The sequence below is a fragment of the Podospora bellae-mahoneyi genome (assembly GCF_035222275.1).
Source record: "Podospora bellae-mahoneyi strain CBS 112042 chromosome 1 map unlocalized CBS112042p_1, whole genome shotgun sequence".
In the NCBI taxonomy this organism is placed as follows: Eukaryota; Fungi; Ascomycota; class Sordariomycetes; order Sordariales; family Podosporaceae; genus Podospora; species Podospora bellae-mahoneyi.
The window spans coordinates 1,073,799-1,085,553 of record NW_026946359.1 but is presented as its reverse complement, the minus strand read 5'-3'; the positions used below and the strand labels follow the sequence as shown (position 1 = coordinate 1,085,553).

Below are 11,755 nucleotides of genomic sequence, written 5' to 3'. Positions count from 1 at the left end.
CATCCTTCCACATTAACCACAATCATTTTAAATAGAAAAATAATATCACCCATAGTACATATCCCAGCACATCGTACTCAAGAAGCATCAACCCACATTCGAGTAGATACGGAACAAAGCTTCCCTGACCACTGAGATCTCCGAGGTTCCCTAAACATTCGACTTCAATTATAACACCCTCCCCCGACTACCATATCATCTGTTCAATGCCCTATGCATAGACTCTAGAGAGATAAATACCTACACAGACAGCACACCTGACAAACAAATAGTGGCAATGGCCTATAAACCGACGCAGAAAATCACCCTTGAACCTTTAGCTTACTTTGCTTCCACATTCCATGTTACTTGCTTGCTTTTATGTCTGTAATAAAGGGGGGATTATCTCGTCTCTTTTTGCCCACCTCAGAAAATACAAAACACCAAAGGGCATCAGGGGGTAAAAACAATTCAACTCGCATAAACATCTCTTTCCATTTCATAATCACGTCCCATATCTCATCACGAACACAAGTAAAGAAAAATAAAATCTCGACAGAACACAACATATCCAGCCAGCTCCCAAACAAACCGACTTGCAACACATTACCTCCAGTCGCCATCCCCCCGCTTAGTACTCAGCCTCGAGCTCCTCGTCATTAACCGAGTCCTGGGCAACCTCCTCGTAGTCCTTCTCCAGCGCAGCCAAGTCCTCACGGGCCTCGCTGAACTCGCCTTCCTCCATGCCCTCACCAACGTACCAGTGCACAAAGGCACGCTTGCTGTACATCAAGTCGAATTTGTAGTCCAGGCGGGACCAGGCCTCAGCGATGGCCGTGGTGTTGGACAACATGGAGACGGAGCGGTCGACGGAAGCGAGACCGCCGTCCGAGGGAGAGGCCGTGGGGACGGCGACGGGCTTCTGGTAGTTGATGCCGATCTTGAAACCGGTGGGGCACCACTCGACCAGGTTGAAGGAGGACTTGGCCTTGAGCTGGGCAACGGCAGCGGAGCAGTCGCGGTGGACAACATCACCGCGGTAGAGGAGGGCGACGGCCATGTACTTGCCCTTGCGGGGATCGCAGACGACCATCTGGTTGTTGGGCTCGAAGCCTAGAGAACCATGTCAGCAAAGCTCTTCTGAGCAGATCAAAGGGCCAAAACTTACACTGGAAGGTCAGGTCAGAAACCTTGAAGCTCTCATGAGCACTCTTGGCAGCACTAATGACAGGAGCATAGCTGATAAGAGGGTAGTGAATACGAGGGTAGGGAACCAAGTTGGTTTGGAACTCGTTCAAATCGACGTTGAGGGCACCGTCGAAGCGGAGGGAAGAGGTGATGGAAGAGACAACCTGAGCGATCAGGCGGTTCAGGTGCTCGTAACTCGGCCGGGGAATGTCCAGATTCCGGCGGCAGATGTCATACACAGCCTCGTTATCAACCAAGAAGGTGCAGTCAGAGTTCTCGATGGTGCTGTGGGTGCTAAGAACAGCGTTGTAGGGTTCGACGACAGCAGTCGAAACACGGGGGGCCGGGTAAACGGTGAACTCGAGCTTGCACTTCTTAGCATAGTCGGTGGAGAGGCGCTCCAAGAGGAGAGCACCGAAGCCAGAGCCGGTACCACCACCGAATGAGTGGAAGATCAAGAAACCTTGGAGGGAGCTGCAGTTGTCTGTATGATGCTGGATTAGAAGGATGCGTCTTGGACAAGAAGCGGTACAGGGCCATCCTTACCAACAACACGGCGGATACGATCGATGACAGGGTCGATCATCTCCTTGCCAATGGTGTAGTGACCACGAGCATAGTTGTTGGCCGCATCTTCCTTGCCGCTGATCAAAGTCTCGGGGTGGAAGAGCTGTCTGTAGTTGCCGGTACGGATCTCATCAATGGGGGAAGGGTCGAGATCGACGAAGAGAGATCTGGGGACGTATTTGCCGTTGCTGGTCTCCGTGAAGAAGGTGTCAAAGGAACCACCCTCAGCAATGGTGGCATTGGGATCAGGGCGGCCATCAGGTCCGAGGCCGTGCTCAAGGAGGTACCTGGAGGGACGATGTTAGCTGGAGATATCGCGATGGATACAAAGGCGGTGTGGACTTACAGCTCCCAAGCACTGTTACCCAGCTGGGCACCAGCCTGGCCCAGGTGAAGATGGAGAACCTGTAGGCGACATTGTCAGCATGGCTATACATCACCACTGCGTACATTTATCAGGGCCCCTTGGGTTATGGTAGCAAGCATAGCTGGCGGGCACCGAAATACAGCTTCGGTTTCGCGTTGCTATCTAAGAGACCACCAAGCCGACCAGGATACCGCATGTTGTTTATTTCACTGCCAGACGAAGCTCAGAGAGACGCAAATAGCCCAGGCAACACAAAAACACCAGAATTGGTCGCAGGTCGAGATATTTGGCAGAGTCGCTTTCGCGATACCGCATCGCAACAGGAGCAGACGGCAGGGTTCAGGTCGCTCGGGTTGAAGCAATCGCGGAGCCGAGATCATGCAGGCGAGAAAGTCAAAAATCAACAATGTCCATGTTTTTCTTACCTCGCCTCTCATCTTGACGGATTGACGACGAAAAAAAGGTGCTGGAAGGGGAGAATAGGAAAACCAGATTTCGGAGCGCTCAGCGCGGCGGAGAATAACAATCCAGGAAGAGGAGGTCGGCAGGTGGTGAATTTTGCGGAAGTGGTAGAGGAAGCTCGCCGCTTGCCCCAACGTGGAGATTTGTGGGCTGGCGGGATGCAGCCGGTCCCCTGAGAAGGGGAAAGTCAAGTGGGTCTAGACTGAGCTGTCGCAGCTCTCTTTGGATGAGGAAGGTATCGGGGACTTTCGTGCGCAGCAAACGGTTGGTCTGTCGTGAGGTCGCAGCAACCTCAGAGAGTGGTTCGAACTGAGGTGCTTGCCCCGCACTTCGGTCCCCCTCAGAGCTCGCCGTCTCACCGCTCCCGCGATGCTGGCCCCTGGTTCCTGGACCGTGCTTGTTTCGGTATCAATCAATTGACTTCAAGATAAGGTCGACTATCCGCATGCAGGAACCGGACAGGTACGGCCCGGACTTCTGAACAAGAGACGGGACCGAGTTGAGCCTCAGAGCCTCTTGCCTCGACCTCACCGTGCGCTGTCATGTCTCTGCTGGCCGTTCTCAAGTCTCCGATGACACCTGCAATCCAGATGCGAGCAAGCGCTACAGATAGCGCCATGCATCACCTGCAGTGACAACAACGGAGCTCGGCACCCGCCACGCACCATGTCAGAGAGAAGCAGAGCCGAATCGATGTCGTCGAGATCCCTTTATGGTCGATATCATGGTATTAGATGCCAATTTCCACGCTGTCTGCAATACCGTCAATAGCAATGATCCCAGAAGCAGGTAGCCATCATCGATGGGAATATCCTTGATACCTGAAACGCGGGTGAAAGCATCACGCAGGTATCCAAACTGGCAACTCGAAACGGCCCACCGAACACGATTTGAGCAGGCAATGAGGGGAAGTAATACAAGGTGCAAAAAAAGCGAGGGCGAGAAGTGAGAGAATAATAAGGGTATCCATTTTTATGAAGAAGCCTCGATGGAGAACAAGCCAAAGACACATTTTCCTCCCAGGAATTCTCGCTCAGATGCTAGGAACATTACCATAAGATCCAATGCTTCAACCCCCCTATGTTTTATTCGCCAATTAGATACACGAACATGAACAACCAAAAACCAAAAAACTGGCAAAAACTCCGGCAACCGCAATTAGACCGTGCGCTTAGAAAGCAAGGACGGCGAGGGCGACACCACCGAGAAGGGCAAAAGAGCTGGCGCCACCAACGGCACGAACACCGGCACCGGTAGGAATGGCAGTGGAGGAAGTAGCGGCGGCAGTGGTGGTGGTGACCTCCTCCTCGTCGATCACGGAAGTGACGGTGGTCTCGGCGGGAGCGGTGGTGGAGGAGGTGTTGGGGGAGAAGGTGGTGGTCAAGGTGGTCTTGGTCTCAACAGAGGACGTGGTTGAGCTAGCCTTGGTGCTGGTGACGCTGGACTCGGTAGCAGAAGCAGTGCTTCCACTGGTAGTGAGGGTCGCCTTGCCCGCCTTGATGGTGAAGGGGTTGCCCCATTGGAACCTGGTGCTGTTGGTCTCCGAATCGATGCGGATACCGTAGACAACGGCAGAGCCCAAGTCAGCGGGGACGTCCCAGCTGTAAGTGCCTTCAGCACTATCGACACCAGCTACGTAAAAATGGTCAGCAAGGGACAAGCAGTGGGTGGCGCAAGGATCACATACAGGCGATGGTGGCCACGACGTCTAGGCTGTTACGGGCCTTTCCGCCATAGAGCTTGATGGTGATAGCCTCAGGGAACTCCTCAGTCGGGGCCCACGCGATATCGTAAGCCTTGCCAGCGGGGATGACCTCGTCAAAGGAAGGCTTGGAGACGACGTTGAAACCATCAGTGGGATCCCACTGGGCCAGGGCAGCGCTGGCGAGGCCGAGAAGAGTGACAACGGAGTAACGCATCTTGACTGGTTGTGGTGAGGGTCGTTTATGGAGATATTACAAGGTATCCTAAGTAATGATCTGCGAAAAGGCAAAAGGCTGTCTGAGCGAGAGACTGGAAAGAATGTGGAGATAGAGAGCGACAGGAGCCGGAAGGCTGGTGATGGACACAATATATGTGGGTGAAAGAGTGAACGGCCGCGACTAGCAAACCAAGAGGTAGCACACACGCAAGAGGTGTCGAAAGAGGCGCAAGTGTGGATGAGAAGAGAAAAAAGAAGAGAAGAGAGGAAGAAGGCTTCCAATGTGACGGTGCCGAGAGAGATATTGTGCAGTGGTGGTGCAGGAGTGGGTGGACGGCTGACTGGCGGGGGGGCGGCCTGGGGGTGCTGCGCCTTTCTGCTAAATGAAACCTACCCAGAACTCTCACAAGTCCTTTGCAGGTCCGCTTAAACCGGGCAAATTTGCTTCTGCCTGCCTCTGAATCCACATGATCCTCTAGAACCACGGGAAGCTTTGCACGTTCATCCCATTTGCCGGGAGGCACCCTGCCCAGATCTCGGCGTGCTGGAACTTGGACCGTCGTCAAAACAAAGGGTCTCACGATGAGCGGCTGGAATGGCAAGAAAACCTGGCAGAATGGAGTCTTGATTCTCTGGATCAGGTTGCCACGGCAAAGAATGAAGAACCCCAGCTCAGGGGCATCCATTTCCAGCGAATCGCATGGCCAGCCGTGTGAGTCTTCACAAGAGGTGGAGCCACAGGGCGTTGGAGCAGAACCAACAGGCTGGCTTATACCCTGTTTGCATGTGGGGCATTAGTGGTCGATTTCAGGGGAAATGGCGAATAAGCTTCTCGTTGACGTTGGCTGATCAGGGTTTGGCGCGCACGTTTAAACCAGCGACAACAGCTTCCATTTTGGGGATTCATGGGCGTTCTATTGACACTACGGCTCACGAAATGCCGATGATCTTTTCTTGCCTTGGCCCTTTTCTTCAACGGCATAACAACAGCCGTCAACTTGTGATCCAGATTTTGCACTTTTTCCACACGAACAAGAGACAACCCTTCAGCCGTCAGCCGTGCCCGAAAACCATGGCCAAACAGAACGCTCATGCGCATTGGCGTCGGACATGTCCCATTCAGCCCACCAGAATTTCTACTTCGATTCGCTGCGCCCAAACAATATCTTCATATAGATGCGATATTGAGCACAATGCTGACCATCAGCCCTCTCTTGGCCTCGGTCGTCTTGGACATGACGAAGAGTGTTGAGTCAACCCCGAGTGACGCGATCACAGCCGACGGCGATTTGTCCCGGGATTCGTCCGAACTTTTCGACAGCTGCAGGGTCCCGCTGCTCTGGATGCTGCTGTTCAACCTGCAGCCCTGCGAGACGCAATGACGCCTGCCAGACCGCTGCACTTATTTCAGCACCCACGAAACCTGCCGTCACCCATGACATCCTGCGATGATGTCTCAAACTTGGAGCGAAACAATGAATCCAGATCCTTCCTCGGATACGCCGTTGACTCTGGAACGGCCTTTGGTACTCGGCTCCATTGGGCAGAATCTGGAGCAACAACGGTTATACACGATCACACCTTGCATGCACAGATCTTACCCTGGGGCTGTGTTTACTCGACTTATGCCATATGGTCACACAAAACTAGGCATAGACGCGGGGAACCATTCTTGAGACTCAGATTGAGTGGTTTTCTTTATTGACAGCACAGTCTTCTGTTATGCGTTACAACCCTATCCAAACCATACCGGGTCTCGTATTTGCCCCATATGATCCCTCATTTTTACTAGTCTTCCCTCTAGACCCAACCAATATCAAGTCTAAGAACTTGGCATCATCAGGATTTTCGACCGAAAACATTTAGCCCTCCCACACGTAGGAGCCGCCCATGTTGAGGAGCCAGATCAGGCTGTTGAACTCGAGGTCGAGGCTCCTGATTTGCCAGTGACCCTCGCGCTTGGTGGTACCGATGATGGTGATGCCTCTGCTGGGCAGGTTGGCGGCGCCGAAGGTAGCGTGCCAGCGGAGCGCAATGGCCTCGCAGGCGACGGCGTCGACCACGTCGACAACAACAGGGAAGGGAGGGTTGGAGAGTTGCGCCTCCATGAAGATCTCCTTGGTCGCGAAGGTGGGCTCGCCGAGAGGGCGGAATATGAAGGTGTTGATGCTGTCGGAGCGGTCGACAAAGTCGGAAGCGCAGTACTTCTCGCAGTCCTCAGGCTGGTAGTTGGAGATGAGGCGGACATAGATGTCGACGATTTCCTTGGCTTCAGCCTCAGTCATGCAGGCCTTTTCAGCCTGGCGGGAGAAGATTGAGCCCAAGGTGGGAAAGGCCGTCGCTGAGGTGGCGAGGGCGGCGATGGCAAGAGCGGAGAAGCGCATGTTGGCGGTGGTGAGGACTGGCGAGTCTGCTGATGAATGCTAGAAGATGCTGATGAAGGCTGATGAGCTTGCTGAAGATGATCCTTTGGCTTGCCATCTCGTTTCTACTTATGCACAGGTTCCGTTGGTGGCTACGATGCTATTCCCCTTAGTTTCAACCGGACTTGGGCTTTGCGGTGGGCAGAGATGCTGCTCGCTGAGAGTCTGATATTGGCGGCTAAATTTACCCAGCTATCTCCGACTTGGATTTAATTACCAACTGACGGACGTCCGATTCCAAACGCGCACCTCCGCGCTGGGACAACATTTACCAGGTGCTGGGGATATTTGCACCTAAATACGGGTGCTTTTGCAGTATGGGCTGACCCAGGACGTTGTCGCGGGCCATCGGTGCAGTACTGCAGTTCGGACCCGGGGTGGCGCTCTTTTCATCAAATTGTTCCTGCATGATAAACAAGGCTGACGGGACAAGCCTGCTGGGCTTTTCGGATAGAGGAGCCGGAAGGACCAAACTGCTGGCGCCCGGTGTGGTGGGTGGCATTCTGAGGCTCCAGCAAACAAATCCGAGACTCGGCAACCAGTGCCGTCTGCGACCTCAGGGGTAGCAGTCTGTTTATATTTCACGGACAGGACCTTCGGAGCTCCAGGGCTTGGGCTTGAGTGGTCCGGCTGTAACGATGGCCTCGGTGCGTGTCGGGCGAGGACGCAGTTGTGAATCGCCAGTATCTCGCATATATCCGGTGGAGGGTCGCGGGATAGGAGCTGGTAAAACACTCTCGGGTCCGGTTGTCCCCGTTTCTTCCCGGTCGGCCGAGTCTGGATCTGGGTACATAGAGCTTCATGTTCTTGGGGAGTAGCGACTGATTGTGATGGATTCCGGTGCTTCCTTGACAGCGCAATTCACTGCAAACCGGCTAGAAAAGCTCACCAAACGCACATGCTCTATGTTTGGTGAGTCTAGGGCTATCTTGATAGCCCGTATGCCGTAGACTAATCAAGAGGCCTCGAAAAAGCCGTAACGATGAAGTTGCTCGTTATGGTACAGATACGGGTCTTACATCTTCTTCCCTTTCCGAATGCGGTGTGTGTGTGGTCACCCACAGTATTCTTCACGATAGATAGTTCCAGCAAGGCTGATCATATCTCAAAGATTCAAACAACTATGGAGTATATCCTATGAATGTCCCATCAATTTCATCAGTGCTTCCCAAATCAAGAGATGTCGTTGCAGATGGTGCTACAGATGGGGGTTAGCTTATGTAATCCTGAACCCCTTGAGCTTTGATGATGTTAGGGTTCTTTTGAAGCTCCTGGCCAACCTCATTTCAATCAAAACAAGCCTCGTTCAGCCTCCGCCTCAGCCTTGCCGACGTTTGAACGTGGAAGGAGCGGTGCGATCCGAGATCTGCAATCAGCTGGAAGCCACCGCCTTGGAACCGAATCACCCAATCAGCTTCGACGAACCGTTGGGCAAAGCAGTCGCGATCGTCCCCAAGGGGTTGTGCTTGAGCTTTGGGCGCCATCTGATATCCAATAACACCAACTTTCTTAGAGTTCGCAACAACATTCTGCAACTCGTCGTCTTTTGCGTAATCATGAGCATAGTATCCCATCTCTAATCATCATACATTTCCCACTCATTTATTATCAACCCCATCCAACCCTACACTTGGAACGCATTGATCCTCGTTTCGTCGTTGATATATATACCCCCCGTTTTTCCCACCACCCACCATGGGCTCCAACACCTCCCGTCCCCGGCGCTGCCAGGTAGTAGCCATGCTCCCCGAAACAATCACCATCCGCAACCTCACCATCACACCCCTGGAGCTCACGCTCGTCGAGCGCCTCGAGCCACCACCCGCCTTCATCGTCCTCCCCCATGAGAGCAACCTCGGGCTGAATAACATCACCCGCATGATCGCCGGCCGGGGAGGCCGTTCCTCCCCCGCCTCTTCCAACAACAACTCCGGATGCAACAACCCCTTCCACCACGACCCAAAACCCCGGCTCGTGACCGCCAGCCAGGCCCTCTCCGTCCCTTTGGCGCCCTTTACGGAATCCCCAACGACCGTCTTCCCCCCGTCAACAGACTGCCACCACCAAGGGGAGCAACTCCGTCTCACCTTTTCAGAAACAACCTGCCCATCCAACAGATACACCTGCGAAATACCGGGCTTGTCCGAAAAATCCATCGAGCTGGTTTTTATCGGTGAGAACAATGCCACGGCCAAGGAGATTACCGCGATTTACCTCCCTCATGTGCCTTACCTCGCCCTGTTTTCCTCTGCCCAGCTTGCGAGCTGGATGTCAAAACTGCCGGATGAGATACCGCTCAGTTCGCTGAGCATACCCGGCACGCACAACAGTGCTACATGTCATGTGGCCTTGCCTAGCGTGCGATGCCAGGCGGTGACCGTGACGGAGCAGCTGGACAATGGGGTTAGGTTTTTGGACGTGAGGGTCAACTGCCCTAATTTGGATGTCGACCAGCCCGAGAGGCCGGAGCTGGCGTTGGTGCATGCTGCTTTTCCTGTTGCGCTGAGCGGGGCGAGGTATTTGAGTGGGTTGCTGGAGGAGGTTTATTGTTTCCTAGAGGAGAGGCCGACGGAGACGGTGATGATGTCACTGAAAAGGGAGGGGACGGGGAGGGGGGGTGATCAATTGTTTGGGAAGATTTTGAGAAAGTGGTATCTGGGGAGTGATAGGTGGTATACGAAGGGGAGGATACCCAGTCTGGGGGAGGTGAGGGGGAAGGTGGTGCTTGTCAGAAGGTTTTGTTGTGAAGGGCTGGGGGAGGAGGAGGGGGGGATTGATGGGTCAGTATGGCCGGATAATGTGGCGGATGGGGTTTGCGGTTCGGGGAGGATCAGGATACAGGATTTTTATGAGGTTGGGAGGGTGGAGCAGATTGAGAGCAAGATTGACTATGCTTGTCGGGAGCTGGAGAGGTCGGCGAGGATGTGCTTGAAGTTGCCGTGTGGGGTGGAGGAGTTGAGGGCACAGAGGGAGGAGATGCCGCTTTATATCAACTTTTTGTCGGCGTCGAGCTTTTTCAACTCGAGTCTTTGGCCGGATCGTATTGCGGGAAAGGTCAATCCGAGGATGGTTGAGTATCTTTGTCGGAATCATGCTGTGGAAGGAAGGGGGAGTTTGGGGGATAAGGTGGTGGGGGATGCGGCGACTGGGGTGGTGGTGACGGATTGGGTTGGGCATGGGGGTGATTGGGATTTGGTGAGGTGTATTGTCGGGTGGAATGCCAGGTTGCAGCTGAAGATCTAGAGGGCTCAGTTGTTGCTCATGGCTGAAGAGATGAGATGTGAGGAGTGCAGGAAGTATTACCAAGAGTTGGGGGGGTTGGGTATTAAATGATGACAACCGAACTTCTTTCCTCGGGGGAGGAGGAGGAGGACACTATTACAGAGTAGAACTCTGAACAAGACAAGTACCTTTAATCCTAAATATGGCGGCGGGACAGCTGTTGATCAGCAAGACAAATTGACAATAGAGTGGTTTACCATTGGGACCCAACATGACAATGTGTGGTGCTGTTCATCTTGAGCTCAGTTGATCATGGCAGGACGGATGCAAAGCTTCGAGGTTCAACACGGTGTGGTGTAAGATACATACAGCTATTGCGTGGAACAGCAACACGTCTTGGGCCTACTACCGTCAAAACAGACAACAGACCCGTCATGCAGAGCCACCGTCCCAAAGATCAAGACAGCTCTTGCAAGACATGGGCAATATCACAAAACACACGGACAGAAGCATGAGAACAGAAAGTTGTGACAAATTCATTGTATTGATAGCAGCAAAAGCCACCATGATATATCTACACCAGCCCGAACCTCATCCGACCAAAAAGACTAACAACACTAGAGGACAGTCAGCACAGTCCAGCAAAAGAAATGGTGTCATGAAAGTACATGAAGAACCTCATCAGTTCTCCAAGGTGAAAATTGTCTCATCAGAATGAACTCAGAGTCAAATGCAGGTAGGAAAGGGTATCATCCGCAAGGCAGGGAAGAAAGCAGTGAAGGGGAGAGCGAGAGAAGATGCTTACATCTTTGCAGTCAAGGTGAGAGCTCGTGACGCTACGATATTACCTGACCACCAAAGTTGGTCAGCATGGATTCCAAAACTTGGTCCAGTAAATGAAGTCGTTGTTTCGTTATCAAGTCTCAGGCTGTATCATGTTAGCGAATTACCTCTCTGGCAAGGAGTCAGGGTCCAACATACCTCATTAAATCAGATTTTGTTTATATGTTCATTTCCAACCCAAAGGCGGATCAAACAGTGTGAATATCGCATCATCATATTGATAGTGTTGCCAGCCAAGAAGAAGAGGGAGAATGAATTACCTGAACACGGCAATGTTAGTCAACGGCTCATGTCCTGGCAAGCGTTTGTCAAGCGAAAAGACAACGGCACAATCAGGTGACGAGTTCTCAACAAGAATTTCTCTCCAACCCCCCTCACAGGATGTACAGTCCCGCTTTTGATGAAGAGAGCCAGAGAGGCTTCGTTTATGTCCGCCCGTTCGTTCAAATCTTCGTCATGGTGTCTTGGGATGTGAAGAGAGAATGGGCTTGAGCATACCTGCACGATTGAACGTTAGCATCGCTGCGATGAAACAAGAAACAGTAGACAATCGAGAAGTGGTGCCAGAGTCAGACAAGGCTGAAACTTATATAACGGTGATTCCACATGGTTTATTAAGAATGAGGAATTCCTATTGGTTTTCTATCATCACCAAGGCAGGAGGGTGAAAAAAAGAAAAAGTCGACGAACCTTTTGAGACGAAGTTATTGGTGAGGGATGATTCAAGTTGAATTGGTCGGCAATTGAATTTCCATCGACACTGGAAGGACGTTAGCACCTGTC

The 11,755-nt window shown here is 52.7% G+C and overlaps 4 protein-coding genes across 4 annotated transcripts; 1 reads left to right on the top strand and 3 right to left on the bottom strand.

Moving 5' to 3' along the window:
* Positions 1 to 296: 296 nt before the first annotated feature.
* On the bottom strand, positions 297 to 2,538 carry TUB1_3 (alpha-tubulin; the record flags this gene model as incomplete). The annotated part of the gene is made up of 5 exons (XM_062873608.1): positions 297 to 1,092; positions 1,148 to 1,651; positions 1,714 to 2,021; positions 2,081 to 2,139; positions 2,527 to 2,538. 5 exons carry the CDS (start codon positions 2,536 to 2,538, stop codon positions 611 to 613), a joined length of 1,365 nt encoding a protein of 454 aa, XP_062736667.1. The 3' UTR covers positions 297 to 610.
* A 1,196-nt stretch (positions 2,539 to 3,734) lies between these two features.
* On the bottom strand, positions 3,735 to 5,153 carry QC761_103590 (uncharacterized protein; the record flags this gene model as incomplete). Its single annotated transcript, XM_062873607.1, has 2 exons — positions 4,251 to 5,153; positions 3,735 to 4,195 (listed from the first exon to the last, which is right to left on the bottom strand). The coding sequence occupies exons 1-2, from the start codon at positions 4,480 to 4,482 to the stop codon at positions 3,735 to 3,737; spliced, it is 693 nt and encodes a 230-aa protein (XP_062736666.1). The 5' UTR covers positions 4,483 to 5,153.
* Positions 5,154 to 6,346: 1,193 nt separating this feature from the next.
* Positions 6,347 to 6,868, bottom strand: QC761_103580 (uncharacterized protein; the record flags this gene model as incomplete). The annotated part of the gene is made up of 1 exon (XM_062873606.1): positions 6,347 to 6,868. The coding sequence occupies one exon, from the start codon at positions 6,866 to 6,868 to the stop codon at positions 6,347 to 6,349; it is 522 nt and encodes a 173-aa protein (XP_062736665.1).
* A 1,734-nt stretch (positions 6,869 to 8,602) lies between these two features.
* QC761_103570 (uncharacterized protein) lies at positions 8,603 to 10,150 on the top strand (the record flags this gene model as incomplete). The annotated part of the gene is made up of 1 exon (XM_062873605.1): positions 8,603 to 10,150. The coding sequence occupies one exon, from the start codon at positions 8,603 to 8,605 to the stop codon at positions 10,148 to 10,150; it is 1,548 nt and encodes a 515-aa protein (XP_062736664.1).
* Between the last annotated feature and the right edge of the window lie 1,605 nt (positions 10,151 to 11,755).